The following is a 20,681-nucleotide window of genomic DNA, read 5'->3' on the forward strand; positions in this document are numbered from 1 at the left end:
CTCTGGCATCAACACGGTATTTACGCCAGGAGAATCGCCGCTCACTGGATATTTTCTCTTTTTCGGACCATTCTCTGTAAACCCTAGAGATGGTTGTGCAGGAAAATCCCGGTAGATCAGCAGTTTCTGAAATACTCAGACCAGCCCTTCTGGCACCAACAACCATGCCGCGTTCAAAGTCACATAAATCCCCTTTCTCCTGCTCTGTTTGAACTTCAGCAGGTTGTGTTGACCATGTCTACATGCCTAAACGGACTGAGTTGCTGCCATGTGATTGGCTGATTCGATATTTACATTAATGAGCAGTTGAACAGGTGAAGTGGCCGGTGAGTGTATATATTTTGTAAATAACTGAAACTCAGCACTTCTGACAGCTTTTCTCAGGTTGTTTCTGCATTGTATGTAATTAAAGTTATGTGAGTATCATTAAAGCATGCCCAGTGTGTTCACTTTTGAACAGACAAACTCCAGAGGGTTAACTGAAATAAAATAAACAATAAAAATACGAATGATATGCAACACAAACAAGACATTATTCATAAGAATATTGAGTGTATTTCACTGTTCAAATTCAGCACAAAAATGTTTCACAGAAGACAAAAGACGACTATTTAGTGACAAAATTGCAAAAACTGGTGACAAGTAAAAATCAGATGCTGTGTAAGACACAGACAGTGAGTACTAGGGTCGAGGTTTCAGTTTAAGTGCTTGTTAACTGGCCAGTGTATGTGAACCCTAAAGCATCATGGGATCTTTGCATCACTTCTGCCTTCATACAGTCTATTCCCTCTAAGATGAAGTGAGCTGAACAGACCACCCAGCAACATCTGCTTTTTTCTTGAGAATTCCTCAGTACAGATGGGAGTGGGCTCTCAAATCATCACTGATTTAATTTGTGTGTGTGTCTAGATGCTCATTCCTTAATTCATTTACCATCAGTGACTCACTCTGTATGTAGGCGTGTGCAGTGCCATAAACCAACTTGAATAAAGTTTCATGTACATTAATCTTTTATGTGCGTCTTCAAATGTTATACACCAACTGGTCATAACCTTGAACTCCAACATATAATGTATAGATTTTTAATCGGCCAATTAATCAATAAATCAGTGTGCAGCCCTCCCAAAGTGTCTCTGCAGGTCAGACCCAAGATCAGAGTTAGTGCACCGGGAGATGAGGTACCGTTCCTTCAGGAAGATTTGTTTTTGGTGCAGATCATTTGTCCCAACAAAGAGAAACTAGATGTAAAAGATGATCATATCAGCAGTTCAAACTCCAGACGCAGAAATGAAGTGAATGAAGCGATGGATTTAAAGATTTCCTTTCCCTTTTCCTCTTCAATTACACTTTAATACAGCACTAGAAAGTGTTGAATGAAATATTTACCGTCATCATCTGTGAATTATCAGCTTGGCCTGATGTTCAGAGTGAGGGGCCATACTGTTTCCATCTGTCTTTAGTGTCTGCTCCATAAAAATAATAAATTGCATAATAAATTTCCCTCCGCTCTAAATATGTAGAGTTTCACAGCTGTGGGGTTTTGATTGATTACTGTGACACTTGGGTGGTCACAGAGAAAACTCTGATAAATTCTCACTAATATGTATGAATTAGATTAATTTCTCTACATAATTATTATTTTTGTTTTTGAAAAGAACCCAAATGAGTCATTTATAAGCTAAAACACAAACACGATGCAACAAAACAGCATTGGCTGCCAATTTAGTTGCAGAAATCTGAGTATGGAAAAGTCATGCCTGAAGATGAACTTGTTAAACATTACATTTAATCCCATCCCACGTATGAATACAAAACAGTGCTATATATCAAATATCACATTGTCTATATTTTCAAATGACATAAATAATAATAAAGGTCTTTTTTTTTATCCTCTTCCAGGCTGTCTACAAATAACTGGCTAAGTAGTCGTCACACAGCGTTTCACAGGAATTTTTCAGTATCATTTAACCTGTCCTGGTGCATATGTCAATAGTCCTGACATTCCAGGTGCCCAAAATGCTCACTCTGCTTCACCTGGTTTGTACTAATTTAACTAAAATTTTTTTGGGAACATGCACCAAAAAACACATCGGCTGAAATATTGCTGCTGCTTCTTTAGTATCACATCTTGAGGCCCTGTCTTGAAGAGGGTCCCTGAGTCCGAATCTAGTTTTAAGACCTTCATTGTTCACTTTTGTGCCACCACAGAGCACATATGGGAGCAAAGAAAACTGTAGCCTAGAAAAACTGTCCGCATTTCACAGAGAGTAGGGGGAACATGGTGTTAAGAGAGGCCCTGCAGATAGTGCTCCCCATAGGTCAATCCAGCCATGCCATAGATGTAAACTCCCACTGATGAACATCTCCTTTGCACATGAGAGAACATGTTCTCCTCCTCACACACAGCACATCCAGCCCACGACCAACGTATCTGCCGTTGCTTCATATAAAACTGCAGGGTCAAACTACCATCATCTGCAAAGAGCGCTGGTCATTCTCTGTCCCAACTTGTCAGGAGCGCTTCGACAGCAGTAGTCAGGTACGTTCCCGACCGTCCTTGAATGCAGCAGAGGCCGGAGCGTCATGCACTCTGGTCTGCACGCCGAGCTGCACGCAAGTAGATATACATCCACTCAGTAGATGCCTGTGCTCACTCCAGGACATCTGGAAGCTTTGAGAGAAGACTTTTGAACCTGCAGTGAAACTACCGGATCGGGAATCAGAAGCTGTCAGAGGGGAAAGAAGAAGTAACTCTATCATGACTGCAAAGATCCAGAGAGCGATGGGCAGGGACAAGCCAGTGCCACAGAGCCGAGCAACAGGTATGTGATGCTGTGAGCTACTGATGCGCCTGTCAGGCCTGTCCAATAACAGATTGCCCATCGTTGGGGTTTATAGTAGCATGAAAGTTTTTATACATAGCTGTAATTGTTAATTTCACATGCATTTGGCACTGAAACAGATTAACATTGAATAAAACAGTTTTACAAACTCCTTCAGTATAACGGTAAAGGTCGGGTCGTGGCATCATGTCAGCAGCAGCGGTGGTCAACCCTAAGTCAACCTAGTACATGTTTTTTTTTTTTTTTTTTTTTTTTTTTTTTCACTCCTCAAATATCTTTTAAGGAATGATCTAAAGGAGATCAGTTACCGAGCCAAGCGATTTCAGCGTCGTTTCACTACCAAATCTCAGGAGTGCTGCAAACATGTTTAATGTCTGCCTCTCAGATGCAGCACAGTGCAGAATAATTTCACAATAAAACATTTGGCCATGAGAGACGTGGTTGGTCTGTAGTAAGGAGGATAGGCATACGGAAGGTTGTTTTGTTTTTAATGTGTATTTCAGTTTTTATTTTTGCTTTATCAGAGGATTGAACGCATGTTTTGTTTTTTTAATGTGGCTATTGTATATGTCTAGGATATTCAACATTAAAGTAGTGATAACATGTCATGGCATTTTATTTCTACAGTAGTATTCAAATATTTGTACCACAGTCCTTCACATAGAGCAGTGTATACATGCTTATGTTATGTTTATGTTTATGTTATGTTTTATACTATTTAGTTCTCCTAAAATTGCTTTACTATACCAGCTTTAGGGTTAAGGTCACAACATATGTCTCAGTTTATATGAGGGCTTTATGGCAAATGTGTTGATGTTTTGTATTTTGTTATTAAAGCTTAGATATACATCTTAGAAAACATATATAATGAATATATCTTTCACTAAAGAAACCCCCCCCCCAAAAAAAAAAACAAAAAACAAAAAACAAAACAGTAAAAATATCCAGTGCTGGTACAGTGTATCAGCAGGTGTTAATGAGAGGATCTCAGCTTTGAGCTGGCAGAGACTAATGTCCAGACAAATTGCTCTTACTGTACTGTTTAGTTAATTTTCCAATTTAAAATTAGATGGAATTTTTTTGTTTGCCAGCAGCTGTCTTCTTGAAGGGTGTGCAACGAATACAGTAATTTACTGTTGTCCACAACAATTTGTACATAATCTGAGACTAAGTGATTTCAGCTGTTTGAAAGTGATGTAATCCTCTGTAGGACCTTTTATTTTTTTAATAAGAAGGAATATTAGTATAAATAGTATAAAGTTAACAGTTGGTGTAACTGAAACAGCCTGAGTGTTAAAAGCTCATGTTTGTGTGTATAAAGCTAAGGTGGATTGTTAGAGTGAATATTTAAAAGCAATTGAATTAATGTTGTCAACATGATAATTGCCCTGGACCAACAGGAGACATGGGGTTTGGATCATGCCATTGTGTTTAGAATGACTAAATTAAATTAAATTAAAATACATCAAATCTAATTAAGGTTGTTTTGTTCATCTTGAAATATTTAGGTAGGCAGCTGCCAAGAGGCTCACAGCTGCGGTCTAGCTTATTATGTTTTATCCTGCGTTGTACCGTATGACATGACTGAGGGTTTCTCTGCCAGAGATGATGGTGAGGGTCAGGGGAGCTCTGTGGCTGGTGCTGGGCATGCTCACTCTGTCCCTGCTGGTGGTGGTGCTTGGAGTCTACACAGCCACCCGAACAGAGAGCCTGACTGTGACCGGCTACACCTCTGGAGTTATTGTAAGTTGTGCTTTATTTGTCCCTTGGTAATTCCCCATCATGATATATTCAGCCAGCAAGACAGATTTATACGGTTAAAAAAAAACAAAACAAAAACAAAACTCAGAGATGTTGGGTTATACTGTCTGTCTGAAACTACCAAGAAATCAGCTGGAAGTTTTAAAACATATCAAAACATCCTACGGCATGTGATACCCATATGAAATTGAAGCTAAAATCCTTTAGTCTCGCAGCGCCGGCCAACAGTTTTGATTTGCTTATTGTGGTTCTGCAATAGTTTGAGACAGACACAGTTTTAGGTAGGCTGTGAAAGTGATGACTGACAGATTTTTGATTCAGTGAGACGTCAGCATGAGCACTTCCTGCAGTTATTACACTCGGCTGTAATTCAAGCTTCCGATTTTCAAACTGGAAGAACATGATGAGTCTTTTGGAAGTGCTGCCAAATTCCTCCCTAAACTATCACTTTCTGGTTGAATCTGTGGTGAGATTTGACCCATGGCACTCCTGAATCAATAATGATTTTATATCTTTAATGCTTTTTACAACAACATGTAACATAAAACGCACTATATGTTTTTTAAGTTGTACCACATGAGCCATTTCCATATAACCGTTAAGTGCTAATGATGGCATGTCATTCTTCATTTTGCTGATTTTTTTTTTCTACCTTGGAAGAGAACCAAACCATAACAAGGTGTCACAGTTTGCAGTGAAAATGAATCATATTTCCCCATCTTTTTGCTCTCTGCAGCTGACCCTTGGATCGTTCCTTGGACTTCTGGGACTCCGCCTGGAGGAAAACCGCAAGCAGCTGGTATAATCTTCTTCTCCTCCTCCTCCTGTAACTCTTCATCTTAAAACACATATGTACAGTCACACACTATATCCACACCGCACCCTAATGTTTTCCCTATGCACACTCAGCCCTGACCTGCCAAGAGGGAGTGTACCTTGGCGGAGAGATACAGTATGTTAGCAGTGACCAGCAGTGCTACAACAAATGGCAGACATCTTGTGGCCTCCCACTGTGACACCAGGGACTTTTAAATTATATTAATGAATAGGCCCCCAATCCCCTGTTTATTCTATTCTCAAATCTTATTTCATGTCTCATCTCAACCCTCACTTTTGAAATGTAGACCACCATTTAAATCCTGGCTTGGACTTAGAGGACAAACACAAGATGCAAAGTTGCAATAAAGATGCAAAGTGGGAAGAAGCACTTTGGGCACTGCTGGTTCTAGATATAAACGTCCTGCTCATTTTTCACAAAGACAATATTTATGTGACTCACAGTTGAGGCTCCTCTATGGCTTAGAAGCGCGTGACACTCTCACTTAAATCATCAGAGCAAGAGATTAAAAATGCTGTATGCGCATACAGCATGACTGTCAGATACTACTTCCACATCTGGACCAATTCCGACGCACAGGCAGGAAATCTTCCTGGTTGCCAGCCAACGCTGCAGGACAACAGGCACAATTAGCCCAGATGTGAAAGTATAAATGCCAGACATGGGCCAAGGACCCCTTCATATGTTGAACCTCTCACCAGAAGAAAAGTTGCTGTCTTTAATCTGCTCTTTGTTAATAAATTATTCTCAGATGCAAACACATGACCAGTATCACAAAATGAGCCAGTCTATGAGAATCTAACTTCTTCATTGTATAGCCTCTGACTGTACTGGTTATTTTTGTGTTCTCTTGTTTGTTTGTTTGTTTTTTTGCAGTCACTGCAGTAGCAATACATGGAAAAACAGACCTACATGCATTGTTTCTTTGTACTGTCATTTTTACAAAGTGAAAACAGTTCAGAGAAGTACAATATAGTACTGTAATCAGGTACATTAGCGTACCATAACTATTATGGCTGTTTACACTATGAGAACAGGAAATTAGGTAATTGCTTAAGAAAGAACCATGTATATTGCTCTGGCTGGCTGTAATCATGTTATTCGAAAATGTTCTCCCAGTAAATTGTTCAAAAGTTAATTAGCTCTTTCTCCATGTATCAGATGTCATGTCTTGGTCAAATATTTGTGGTACCTTTTCCGCATGTTTTCACATGTGCAGCTATGTAGTCAGTCCTTCTTACCCTGTTGATGGTCCCGTCTGGGGATGGTCAGTTGACTGTATTTGGTAATATATACGGAGTGTACAAAACGTACAGCTGTATGGTTTTATTACCTGTGAGATGATTACATCAGCACTATACTATAAATCATACGGCTCTACAGCTGTGTGAACTCTGTCACAGCTGTGCCACAACTGCTGTTGTTTCTGTGTAATTTTATTAACTTTCATTAACATCATATAATTTATTAAATGGAGGTCATCTTTGTGCAGTCGATACCTGGACGACCCAACTTTTGGTCACACTTTTTCTGTTGCTGAGTATATTTATAAAAAAAAATCTGCTTTGATTCAATGTCATAAGACAATAAAATATGGGGGGGGGGGGGGGGGGGGTAAATACTCCATGTATGGTATTGCATAATCAAATACACAGATTCACATTAAATTCTCTAATACCATTTCTAAATGTGAAAAATCATATAGTGTCTGTGCAGCATTAAACAACCCTGTATCCACTGGTACAAGAATGTACAAGGGTCAAGGGTTGAATAATTTCACATAAAATAAATTCATCCAGGAAATGTGGAACTCAACCATTAAATACAAACATTAGAAGAGCAGCTCAGACAGGTATAATCAATAAACAGACACCGAAGGATTCAGATTTTATCTCAATAGAGTAGTTATTCTCATTGTTTCATCCTTACCTAATGTGCTATCAGTATATATGCTGCCAAAACAATTCCAGTTTACGACAGAAATGCCAAAAACAACACATCATCTTATCCTCAAAGGGTTTGAGGATCAAGACTCCTATTGGTGGAGTTTTTGAACTGAGCTAGTTGTGCTTGGATTTGGTTTCATGCTTTTATCCGTTTCGCCGGTGAGAGGTGGCTTGTCATAAGGAAACGACTCAGTGATTGATAGTGGAAATTTATTTTCCATATTGAATTTATCTAACTGTAATGTGTAAAATCTGGAATGTGTTAAATCAAGATTGCGATTAATGAAGAGCATAAATGAAGGTGAGATTCTCAGCTCTGCACAGTCAGTGTCTGTACTGTAAGATACAGAGAGTTAACACAAGCATCTATCACAAGCTTTCTTTGCTATGAAGTAGCCAGGAATAATATTATGATTTCAAAGAGTTGCTGTTTAAACAAAGGGGATTATCATATTTCTGAGACTGATTTCAGACCTTTAGAGACTTGTTTTCAGAGTCTAACCAGTGCTTAACACAGTTAACCTGTGATTTGTTGCAAAAACAAATCTGCTGTAAGCCTTACACAAATTGAAAAACCATAATATTTGTACTTTTTCCTTTGTTCCTCCTCAAGCTGACGGCTGCAATCGTATTCCTCAGCTTTGGGATCATCACCTCTTTTCTGTGCCTGGTGATTGATGGCGTCTGTATTGTCTTGAACATGGTGAGTTACCTGCATTTCCATGTGTTTGCTGTAATACTAGATGATTGTATTTGGGGATGAAACAAAGCAGCCACAGTGTACCGTGAAGCAGAAATAAACCTCTGTTCTGGTTGACTGTGATCCACCTGGACAGCCTCTTGGCCTGCACTGCGTGCCAACACCGGCCTGCCGGCAATACTCCATGGAAAGGGTTCCCACATGTTATAGCCCTGTCTTTACAACATTCGCCAGACTTTTTTTTTAACCTCATAAATTAGCAGTTGTGAAAACATAATGTGAGGAAAAAAAACAAACTTTCTCTTTGGTCTTGGAGACTTTTTTATTCGAGAGGATCGATCAGTGCAGGAAAACTCCAGTTGTCTTGGGCTTAATACGTCCAGACATCTGATGACCTGGATGACTGAGAAGACGTTTACTGAATGTGATGGATGTTCCTGTGATAGAAAGTGAGCTGCCTCCCTTAAAGAACATTCAACTGGTTAAAAAAACAAAAGCACTGGATGTACTTGACCTGAGAAGACACTATCTTAACACGCTGCTTAGTTATGTGAAATCATTGTGGAGTTCACTTCAGAGAGCTGACATTAGAAGACGTTCTCTGTCAGAACATTCAGCAATGTCATTTGCTAACGTGTCAACTTACTTGTATCTTTACCATCTGTACCATGAAATTCAATGTTATCTACCTCTTCTTCTCCTTTGTTTTCCTGACGTGGTGTATTACCAATAGGTGCGTGCAGCCACAGACTGTACTAGAGGGTGTATTATGATTTTATACAGAATACTGGATATTAAACCAGTATAGATAAAGAAATTTGAACCTGAAGTAGCTTGACCCCTGTCGCTAACAGACAAGTTCACAAAATCTAATGTTAGGGCTAAGTATGATTTCAGAAATAATGATTTGTTTAGTGGAGTTGAGATGAAATGTAGGTGTCTAAAATCACCAAAACTCCATTCATATCTAATTTTGAACTGCCATCAGTCATGCACTCGAGCCTTGTTTTTCTGACTGGCATTTTCTACAGTTTAAATTGTAAATATTACAACAATGACTCTCCTCGTAGCACTGTAAAGTCAAAGGAGCCGAGGAGCAAAACCTCCCAAATGTGAAGGAATATCTTGCACTCTATTGATCTCTTTTACACTTTTACAATTTTTATATACAATAAGATGTATTTCATCTTTTTAATCTTTTTGATATTTGTGACTCTTGAGATTATTATGAGTTTTTAGTCGTGTTTTTATCTCTGTGAGATTTTTGGCAACATTTGCGTGACTTCACTTCAAAAGCCCTGCCCCTCTTTTACGCTTGTTTATATGTGTTCTTGTACAGATTAAACAACATGTAAATACCACATGCATGTATTATACAGGCCTGCCTGTTTCGTTTTGAAAATATCTGTGTTTATCTTCTCGTACCAAACAGTAACATGAATCCAGGCTGGGGTGGATGTGCGAGCATTAAGCTACTCTGGCTCTTCATGCCAGAGGCACATTTCCATTTGCCAGTCAACAAGCGATTCTGCTTCTGCTTAATAACCTTATGAATTTATAAAGTGACTTTTAATGTGTTCCTGAATAAGCGGGACATTGCCTCTTTTGCGACAATGAAGTTAGAAGGACTGTTGCTTTGAGAGGAGGGGCTACTCACCTGCCTCCGTATGCGTCTGCTCCTCCGTCCATTTCTATGTTTAGATACTCAGATTTATTTTTTTTTTATGAATCAAAAGTGTTAGAACAATCTTCTGGATCGTTGCTGTCCACATTAACCTCTGTGTCTGCAGTATACTGTATATGTATATATATGTAACGTCACAAAAACACTGGTAAACAAAAGGTGAACGATCTTCACCTGAGGCTCCACACTGTCTGACTGTCCCTGGTCTCCCTGCCTCTCTGTGCCCAGCTCTGTTCTCTCCGTCTCTTCTGCCTAATGACACCATTATGTTCACATTTCCACAAGCACTTCATCCCTTTCGTGTGAAGATTTCATCAAACTGCCTTTAATGTGACTGTGGGCCTACTTGGCATTTTGCTGTCTACAATGATATATTGAAGGGGACAACCCTCAGGGAAGGGGGTACATGTCCCCCTGTCAGCCAGAAGATACCAGACTGGCTGAGAGAGAGAGATGATGAGAGAGAGAGAGAGAGGGGGGGGGGGGGGGGGAACAGGAGACACAGGGGAAAAGGGAAAAACATAAAAACACAAGGAATAGACTGGAGTCACGGCTGTGACTGTGGCATAAACATTTTGTTCAGAGTAGACTGAGACAGTTTTTCATCGACTCCGAATTCAGCACTTGTTTACTTGCTTCAAATGTGTTTTAGTTGGTCTGGATTATCTTGTCTAATAAATGTCAGTTTTGTTTGTTTTGTTTTCTTAATTCGTATTTGTTTCATTCTTAATCAAAATTGATGGGGCTGTGTGCGTGATATTTCTTCATGTGTTAACTTTTGCCAGGACGTGCGTCCACTGAGAGCGGGGAGATGCCAGTATTACAGCAGCGGCAACAGCTACGTCTATGAGAATTTCTACACCTCTGTGAGTAAAGATGAGCTGATGTAACAAGGAAAATATACTGTCTGGAGACTAATTCGGACAGGTTATCACAGTCCGAATTAGTTGATTAAGTCAACAGTGGCAGTGACAATGATTACATTTTGAACTTGTGTTTTCTTTTTCAGGTTACATGTTGGAATGTGAAGGAGTCTTGTAACATGAGAGTACGAAGTGGGACCTGTTACTGCTGCGACCTGTACGACTGCGCCAAGTGAGACCACACATCATTAACCTGTGATATTATCTCAGTATATCGTTACCACTGCCATATCATTACAATTTAAACAAAGCAACGCCCAAAATCTGATCAAAAAATCTTGACCACCACTGTCACTAATTCGTTGTTTTCAACTATTTAAAATCATCTGTTATTAACCCTTTTAGCACCATAATAATAGATATATTTATTAAAACGCAGTCTTTTTTGTCTATTTTTGTCAATAATTGTGCCAAAAAATGCCCTGTGTGTAAATAATTTACACCCTTTTTCCAGGAGAAGTAGAACTTTCAAAATCTGTCAAGTATTTACCATTCTTATGTAATTCACTACCTAAAACTCTGTGTTATAAGAAGAAAAGGACAAAAATGGAATTGAATTTTCTTCAACTTTCTTTTTATAAATTCTTGAAAAGTGCAGATTGAACATTTCTGAGATTGCAAAAATCTAATTCAAACTAGCTACGGTAATTTGAAATACACATGCGCCGCGGTGTCACCGGTGATCCCCGTGGTTTTAAAAGGGTTCAAAAGAGCTGTTGTCTTGTTCTTCAGTGGAGGCTACCTCAACAACTACTATGAGTTTGTTGGAGTACAAAGCTGCGAGGAGGTTTTCACTCTTTACATCTTGATCTGGACCCTCACTGGCCTGAACCTCGTGGCCCTCTTCACAGGGATACTGACCACAGCGGTGCTTGGCAGCATCAAGGACTTGGTAAGACACACACGCACTGACACATCTTCATAAAAGTCCAGACTATGTGGGCATGGTACAAAAAGAGATGAGTTTTGAGGCACAAAATCTTTGTCCCTGTGTCAATCGTTCATTTTCATTTTCATATCAAATCCCACTTTTTTCTCTTCCTGTAAAATGTATTTGATGGCTCAATCTTGAATTTGGTGGAGGTTATGTACATGTGTGTTCATGTACATGTTATCCTCATGTTAGTTATTCTCAGTAGCCAGGAGAATCATAGTAAGAGGTGTGTGTTTGGATTTCAGCCGGAAAAAAACTTTGTCTGTATACAGATTTATTCATTTTGTCTGTATCCTTCTCCTCCCATTCTAACAGCACAGCGAGACATTCCTACACCTCATTATCTCACAGTGTGCTGAATTCGCCAAACCACAAACCATAACTTTTTCACAATTCAATCAAACTGCAAGGGTTTGATTTAAATCTCTCTCATAATCTATAACACTTACAGAGAGATAACATTTTTTATTTATTTCTGTTACATTGAGGACTTAAAGTCTTAAGAATACTATGGGTTCAACGTATTGCCAGGAGGGTGAAACGAAAAGAAATCTAAAGGAGAAGAAATATGCCTATGAGGGCATTAGGCATACTTCTTCTATAATAACAAACTCCTGAACTGCACTGTTTTTACAGCTTTCCTGCTAAAAATGAAGACTATGTAAAAACAATTAGCTGTCAGAAGGAGGAGACGAAAAAATTGCACCCCCTTTAGAAGACGTAACCATAGAAGGAAAACATACCACATGTCATGTGTATCAGTGAGGCCTTAAGCTAAGTAGGACAAGGTTCTGTCTTCACAGAGGTGGCTCCCAGCAACTGCAGAGCCTGACTCAGAAAACTGCAGCTGCCTTGCTCCCACAAGGTTTTAAAGTCATGTGACATGGTGACATTCTGCAGCAGCGGTGAAGGTCGGACAAAAATAACCAGCATGCATTGTTTTATTTCCAGCATGCATCATGTTAAGTCAGTGCTGCGCAGCGATGCATAAAATTGAACACACCTAAATTCATCTCAACTACATTGAATCATCGTATGAATCTGCCACCATGTGTATGCACACACTGTCACAGTTGATTCATGCATTCATTCATTCTCTGCCTGCCTTTTTCATATTACTAACTCTCATGTCATTTCAGAAACTGCCAAGCTCTCCTGCCCTGCATTAACCCCAGCTTTCCCGCCTTTTACCCACCTGCTCACCTGTTCCCAAGTCCCTAATCAACTCTTAGTATTTATATACTGGCCCATTTCCACTCATTCCCTGCCAGATTGTCTGTTGGGCTTTCCAAAGTGGTGCTTTCTAGCTTTCCTTGCCTGGTTTGACTTTCTGCCTGATCCTTCCCTGCCTGCCTGTTATCAACCACTGCTGGTTACTGTTTGCCTTTGCCTGCTCCTGCCTGTGGAGCCTTGAGAGAGGTGAAGTGTTTTGAACGTTTACGGTTCACGGTGTCTCTGAGTCATAGTATTGAGTCCTCCTGAACCTGAGCTGTGACACTCTGCAGTCAATGAAACTTCAGGCTGTGGTTACAGCAGAATTGGCAGGGGACTATTTTCTCTCACAGTGTGGCAAAAAGCATACTATTAAGTGGAACATGAAACAGTGTGGACGGCATTGGAAGCACATGCTGGGAGAGATTGTGTGGTAGAAAAAATCATCTGAAGAAGAGGGTCCAAGTTTTAAAGATGAGTTTGTCTCTACGCAGAGTATGAGACTGGAGAACACACAAGGATACACTCAATATACCTCGGCCCCTTATCACAACAGCAGCCCTTTAATCTTAGTCCCTCAAACAGAGGTCATCCTTACCATGTACATCTCCTCCTTTTCTGAAGCTGTATATCTCATGGCTTCACTCCCCTGATGTCATGCCCCTACCTTTGCCTCATAAACCACTCACAGGCTCACAGTGTAGCTGTTGTTTATGCATCACTTATCGGTTATCGAGCTCCAAGAGGCTACAAGGTTGGAAGTTTTTCACCAGAGCAATAGGCTCACACACATATAGCATTTGTCACTAGGGCAATAAACATTAACACATTACTTTTAAGTGCGTCAAAAGGGACGTGAGAGTATGGCATAGAACTAATGAATACAATATGCATAGAGTTTAATTAAAGTTCACAAAGTCACAAGTATGTCACCACAGGTCTCAACCACACTAGCGTATTTTACGATTTGTCAGGTTAAAAAGCATTTAGTCGTTACCTTGTGTTTTGCCTATCATGTAGCATATTTCCTTCTTGTTTTTTTTTTCATCTTGTAGTTTATCCAAATAAGAAGAGGCAACGCTCTTTTAAATTTTTGTGGATGTTAGTTGCTCTCACAATTTGGCAGCATTTAATCAATTGAACTCTGTGCGAGGTGAAGAAAGTGGGATGAGATTACAACAGATTCTTCAGTTTCTTAACAGGAACAATCGCTTTAACTTGCAGGACTACATAACTGTATAGTGTGCTGAGTTTGTTGGTCAAAATTAAATGGCAGCCAAAAAGTCTATGGCATGTCATATCCAGCCAGCTGTACCACATAGAAGACCTATATTGCACAGTCTACCATGACAAGGAAAACTGCCTCCAACCACAGGGTAAAGCCTTAACCCCCCTAACCTCAAGCCACTTTTACTTACTGTTCAGCATGCACAAGGAGAAATGGATAAGGAGCAGTGGGGAAACACTGGGATGTGGGTCATGGAGTCCAGAAAATAATGCCCATTTGGTGCCCAGTAAATTGCAGGCACAATGTGGGACTCATTGTGCTCAGACTTTATCCTGCTCGATGTAAACTGAGTCTCCAGACCTGTCAGTTAGTATTATTCCACCATGATCAGCTAATGAGAATTACACTAAAAAGACAAATGAAACACTGAGTTCAGGAGAGGCCTGGACTTCATTACAAAGATCTCAGAGATGGCTACAACAAAACCATTATTCTGTACAGCTTTGAACGGGGAATAACTTTTGATGTCAGGGCTAGAACAGTATGACAACACCCCCATCCATAGGGCACAAGGGGTCATTGAGTGGTTTGATGCGTATGAAAATGATATGAATCGTGCTGTTCCAAGACAGCGCTCTCCACCACCATCATCAAAATATGTCTTTTATGAAGAATGGTGTTTATCCCACCAGCAGTTCAGAGACTTGTAGAATCAATACCAAGGTGCGCTGAAACTGTTCTGATGGCACATGGTGGCCCAACACTTTACTAAGACACCTTGTTAGTTTTTCCTTTAATTTATCATATTTGATATTTCAATGTCAGCTTAATCTCTAAATAATAAACTCAGTTAGTGATGGAGGCAAACTGAATTGAGTACTAAGCAGTGTTGTATGTGTTGTAAATTTCTTGCTTGATTAGATATTTCCCAGTAGGGGAAAACGGAGATGGTCAATGACATGGTCTTTAGATGTATTTACAAGACATTTGCTAAATGTGGAGCTCCTTCAACAGCATGCCAACATTCAGCCATTTGATCTCCAGACCACATACTGCACATGGGGGAGAAAATTTGTGTGCCTTTTTTGTGAGAGTGTGAGCGTTAAGAGTCTTCCATGCTGTGGAGGAAAGATGGCTGGAAAACCACTAAACTGGTAAACACATCGCACAACGCTCTGGTGTACCAGATATTTTTTTTAACCCTATCTCTCTTGGTCATGTCTTCATGGTCATTTGTAATATTCTGAAGCCTGAATGGCTTTAAGTAATCAATAATGATGCTCAGTTGTCTTTACATTGTTGTTGTCCCACAAAACTCTTTGACAAACGGTTTGAAATCAGCTCATGTACCTGTGGTGCTTGATCTCAGTAGTTCCTCTGCTACTGCTGCAGCCAGAGCTCTGTTTCTCCTCTCACATTACCAGAGTAGCAGTGAAAACCCCAAATAAAGGATGTGAAAATGAGAAAGTGGGCCACGAAATCTGACAAACACTGATAGTTGCATCAGCAGGGTTAACCAGGTCTGGCTCCAGGTGCCAAGCCCCCCATCCATCAGCAAGGTTTATCAGAAACATTCCTTCTCTCCTGCTTTTCCCACCAAACTCCTTCTTATGTTGTTGTTGAAATCCTGCGGTTACAGTCTGAAAGAAGATTATCATGTTTCCATTGCCCTTGACATGCTGTTTCTGATATCAGATGATAACATTGATTTTTGACAGTTTTTGGGAAATGGCTCTCAAAGAAATATCTGGTTACACATACCAGCTATGTGCCATATGATTTTATAGCACAGGTGTGTCTTTAGGCTTTGCAAAGGTCACTGTCCTTATAACTGATCTTATTGCTAAGAGAACAGCGCAAAGAGAAAGGATAAACAAGAACTTTGATAATCGACTAACCATTTAGTCATTATTGAGTTTTACTTTTTTATTTATTTTTTTATTCTATATTTATTTATTGAGCAAAAGTGCCAAAAATTCATAGTTTTCTATATTCTCAACCCTGTCTGCTTGAATCGGAGGCTCTGTGTTTGGTTGTGTTTGGGGAGCTCAATGAGCTCTGTGCTGCCAGAGATCGAGCTGATATGGACCCCAGACTTTGCAGGAGAAGCCTGCGTCCTGCCGTCATCCTTCACTGCATACTGCCAAATCTGCTATCTTTTCATTGTGTAATGCAAAAAGAATTCTTTAAGTACATAACATTATGTGCTACAATTTTAGAAAGCAAACTCCCTAAACTGTCATTATTCTCTGTTATCTTTCTATCTATTACTTCTTTCTCTTGTTGTTATGTGGCTATTCAGATTTTTTGTTATGTTTTTAAATTTAATATAATTCTGTACTTAAATCATGGATCAGTCAGTTGCACTCCCACATTTCATGTCCTGTATTTACACGTTTATGGTGTGTAAATACTTCAAATTAATGGCAATTTATAAGACAAAATTTTATGACTGCTCTGTCATGGCGTAGAGTAAAAGTTGGTGGTGGTTTGGTGACTCATTGTCTGGAACTGTCTGTCCCATATTTTCTACATACCTATAAGATAATTATTTATTTTTGTAAAATATTTACATGAATCGCTTTGCAGATGTTTTTTCCTATGCAGTTGCAGTGAAATACACAAAAAAACACTTAATCTAATTTATAGATTTACAGTGGCCAACCGTGTTGGGTTTGACCTCATGTGTGCTGCAGACAGACCACCCAAATGGAGACTGAAACAATAGCGAGGCCCAGAGTGTTCAAAGGTTTTTGCAGGGAAAGTTGCATATCGCATCACAAAAACGAGCAGACTGATCATCACTAGCTGCATGCACCAAGTGGAAAACGTACCAAAGGATGCCAGTTTATTCCCTTGTTTTTTAGTTCTTGTTGATTTCTAAGACTTGATTTTCTTAGTGAAGTAGATGGAGCCGAGCTGAAGAAGCTGCAGCTGCAGGCACAGAATAATGTAAAGAAACTGTTTGTGAAGAGACATTTAACAGATGGAGCGTAACGTTCCTTCAGACACAGCACTGAAGTTGTGCTTGCATCAGCTGATTGGCCTTCACTGTTTCATTCATTCTACCATCAGCTGTTTGGCCACCAGCCTCCTGGTAATGTCCAGTCATATTCATGCACGTGTACAGCACTTAATCATAACCTGACACTTCTTACTATTACTGGTACTTTATGGAAATGCAAAAGTCCACGACTAGTTTTTTGTGATGGGTCCAACTGGCCTGATGCTTATTTAAGAGAGGAGATGTTTGAGATGTAACCATGATAAACAGTGGTTGAACAGGACTTTTTTTTTTTTTTCATTTTTCATGTGGGCACATACAGAGATTGTTCCGTGGTTGATAGTTATTTCTCTGCGTGTTTCTGATTCTTTGCACTTATGATAACATGGTTTGTGTGTGTGTGTGTGTGTGTGTGTGTGTGTTTTTTTTCCCCTGGGTCAGAGGAGTGGTAGCCCTGTGACCAAGCCCTCTGAGAGCACAGCATCTTCCCCTACAGCTCCTCTGCTGACGGATGCCAACACACACACAGTTCACCGACTCTACCCAGTCAGTGTGCGGTCTACACACACACACACACACACCAACTCAAGCACAAGATAACCATTACAAACATTTGTGATTTTAGTCTAGTTTCTTCTGATATTTTTTGCTCATGACTGAGCATCTCAGAGTCATGCAAACAACATAAATCTCCTCATCTCCACCCTACATCCACCCGTTAAACATACTTTTAGAGCAGCAGAAATCTTCAAGACAACGTGATTTTTTGCTGAGTTCAAGGAGTATCTTTATTCTGACTTCTATGTGGAATTTTGAACATTTATTCACATTTGACACCAGAGACAGTGATATCCTCGGAAACTAAGTCACACTGAATCCAAAAATATCATACCTGTGCCTTCAGATTTCAGTTATAACTTCAGACTACAGACTACAATTTTTGACATAAATTGCAGCTCACACCTCAAGTCTTTCCCCTTTCATGAAATCAAACCCATTTACAATCAAGGACATGTTTGCAGAAGGTGGGACTGCCAGTATTTGAAAATAGAGCAACTACCTGAAACCAGTGAAAATACTTTTTAGAGATGAATTTGTATTCGATTGATATCTGTCAACTTTGGCTAACAAACATAGGCTGCACTGTACCAGTGAGAAACATCAGCTAGTAGCAGTGATGATGTTGACACAAAGTTAGCTCTACAGGTCATCATGAGAAACGAACAGTGAGAGTCCCAAACCATCAACAAGTAAAAGTCTGTGCTAAAGTCAGAAATTCCTGCTCTTTGACATGAGGTTATTCTGGTAATTATATTTGTAACATGTAGCATGAAAATCCTTCTCTTTCCTCAAAATGTACCATGCGCTCAATACATGCCAGATGTGTTATGTTAGTGCATACATTGTACTGGGAAAGAAATTCAGCCTCCCCCCCTCCAAGCCAGTCCCAGCGGACACATTCAGGTTGGGTCTTTTAAGGCAGATTACACATGTGAATGAGCCCTTGTTTCTTGAAAGTAAACCTCGGTGGGGGGGGGTGGCTTTCAACCAACTTTTAGCATCATATACAGTGGGATTGGACCATTGGGCCCCAGTGAGCAATCAATCTCTCTGACAACATGTTACATGTTCCACCCAATACTTTTTTGTGCAAAAACATCTCACTGTGATGATGATCATCTCATGAACTGTCAGTCCCCTCACATTTGTGCACACCTCATTGATGACATCACCAAGAAGCTCAGCAATAGTCATCCAATGTATTTACATGCTGTAATTATCTCTCTATAGTTTATTGTTAGAGGAAAGCATGCAGCATGTAATCCAGCCTTCTTGTTTGTAAATTTGATGAATCTGAATGTATCTATTATTTAATTTCAGACTCGTTCGCTCTCCTTTCACTGGATCAGACAATTTGGCTGCTAAGCAAACATTTTCTACTGCTGCTGCTTCACATTAAAAGCTTTCAGCAGCCACTGGAAATTTATTTGCTCCTGAGGTTAGCGCTGACCGCAATGTTTAATCAAAAAAGCATCTAAAAAAAGTCGTTTTCTTGGAAAACTTGTGCTGTTACTCTTAAAAAGAACATGAATGTTGATCACCCACATATGATCAACTGATTCGGTATTCGGTTGTGGTATTTTAGCTTTGATTTGTGTAATAAACCAACATGTGTAGCACCGGGAACACTGCACTTTCATCAGAACAAATAACCAGTCTTTATAACCTTCAACAGAACTGTTTACTGGAATTGACATCAATAGAAAATAATCAAAGCTCAGCAGTTCGACAAAAACAGTCAGATGTGGGTGAAAGTTTGAAAAAGGCTTGTAGGTGGGTCTTGAGTCATATATATTCGTTCAATCACTGGCAAAACAGGTACCTTAACAAACAAAAAACACAATACTAGAAATTATTGAGATCACTCTTAAAATTTGTAATAAAATGTCACAAATTGCAGTGTTTAGTACACATAAAAGTCTTGGACGTCTGTGGTCAGCTTCTTTCTTTGTGTCCTTCTTCTCTTTCTTCTCTCTTTCCTTTATCCTGTCTTACTCATCCAGAGAGTCTCGATGTATTACCCTCCAGCAGAAAAGACAACTGCCTCACAGAGCTTTCCCTCAGCATCGTCTCCTCACTCAGTGTCCAATCCTCCTCCCTTCGCCCCGCTGACCAGCCTGCTGCCTTTCAGAGACAACAGCCCCTCTGCCTGAGATCCACCAGCAACCTTTCACCAGAAAATGACCAAAAATATACATCCAGAAAGGGATAAAAAGATGCTTTGTAGTTATTACTATTATTATTATTATTATTATTATTGTTATTAGTGTTATTATTATTATTTTTATTATTATTATTATCCGTATTATTATTATTAACCTTTGTCATTGTGAGGAAGGGAAGCTGGAACAACTAAAAGAAAGATATGCTGCAGAAATATTTGGTTTTCTAAATATACAGAAGCAGATGTTCATGGAAAGTGCTTCTTGCTACTCTCAATTGTATGCAAAGTTTATAGCATATTTTTACAGTATTTTGCTCAAAAACATAAAGGTCTTAAATTGTAAAATGTTTGTAAATGAAATGATATGTGGTATAAATGTCCTTCATCAGTCATGTGTACATGAGGGCGTTTATGCTGTAAGACTTGAACTTGGCAAACGCCAAACATCAGTGAAACCATATATTAGAGTTAAAATCTTGTGTTAGCATAAATGTGTCATTTAACATATGAATGGCATTGCATTCTCATAAAGCCAAACTTATTGTGACACAAGTTTTTGTAATAAATATGAATACATCTGTGTGCAGTGTCATCTTTGTGTGAGTGTGTTTAAGTTTGATTTATGTCCCATTATGCACCTTAAACACATGATTCACATACATGTCATGTTTATTCGACTAACTGTGATAATGATATCAACTTGAAATTTAAAAAGAAATATTAACAGGAAATTAAGCACATATGGGTTATTTGTTCCAACCCTGTGATAAGACCCATAGGAGTGTCTTCAGAAATAGTTAGGTTTAGGTTTAGGAAAAGATCTTGCCTTAAAAGAAGTACTTCATTAAGATTATACATCTTTGTTGTCATGGTTACAATACTT

At 39.4% G+C, this 20,681-nt stretch overlaps 1 protein-coding gene across 5 annotated transcripts; it reads left to right on the forward strand.

Moving 5' to 3' along the window:
• Positions 1-1,525: 1,525 nt before the first annotated feature.
• LOC139632295 (transmembrane protein 255B) lies at positions 1,526-20,380 on the forward strand. 5 transcript variants are annotated; one of them, XM_071497165.1, is made up of 10 exons: positions 1,526-2,539; positions 2,660-2,822; positions 4,447-4,586; positions 5,341-5,403; positions 8,002-8,091; positions 10,558-10,638; positions 10,782-10,867; positions 11,428-11,587; positions 17,515-17,619; positions 19,638-20,380. In XM_071497165.1, exons 2-10 carry the CDS (start codon positions 2,759-2,761, stop codon positions 19,785-19,787), a joined length of 939 nt encoding a protein of 312 aa, XP_071353266.1. In that variant the 5' UTR covers positions 1,526-2,539; positions 2,660-2,758; the 3' UTR covers positions 19,788-20,380. The 5 variants fall into 5 exon arrangements, with proteins under 5 accessions (XP_071353266.1, XP_071353269.1, XP_071353268.1 ...); XM_071497168.1 differs by lacking the exons at positions 1,526-2,539; positions 17,515-17,619 and adding an exon at positions 12,433-12,540 and having other exon boundaries at positions 2,556-2,822; positions 19,638-19,763; XM_071497167.1 differs by lacking the exons at positions 1,526-2,539; positions 19,638-20,380 and adding an exon at positions 12,433-12,540 and having other exon boundaries at positions 2,556-2,822; positions 17,515-17,603.
• The last annotated feature ends 301 nt before the right edge of the window (positions 20,381-20,681 follow it).

The sequence above is a fragment of the Trachinotus anak genome, unplaced genomic scaffold (assembly GCF_046630095.1).
Source record: "Trachinotus anak isolate AG129_WGS33_773 ecotype Australia unplaced genomic scaffold, CSIRO_AGI_Tana_v1 ptg000014l, whole genome shotgun sequence".
NCBI lineage: Eukaryota > Metazoa > Chordata > Actinopteri > Carangiformes > Carangidae > Trachinotus > Trachinotus anak.

Bases quoted from the DNA above. Each gene is read 5' to 3' on its own strand.
- LOC139632295 (XM_071497165.1), top strand. From the start codon at position 2,759: ATGACTGCAAAGATCCAGAGAGCGATGGGCAGGGACAAGCCAGTGCCA. The intron at 8,092-10,557 runs GTGAGTTACCTG...AACTTTTGCCAG, and splicing joins TCTGTATTGTCTTGAACATG to GACGTGCGTCCACTGAGAGC. The intron at 17,620-19,637 runs GTCAGTGTGCGG...TTACTCATCCAG, and splicing joins CAGTTCACCGACTCTACCCA to AGAGTCTCGATGTATTACCC.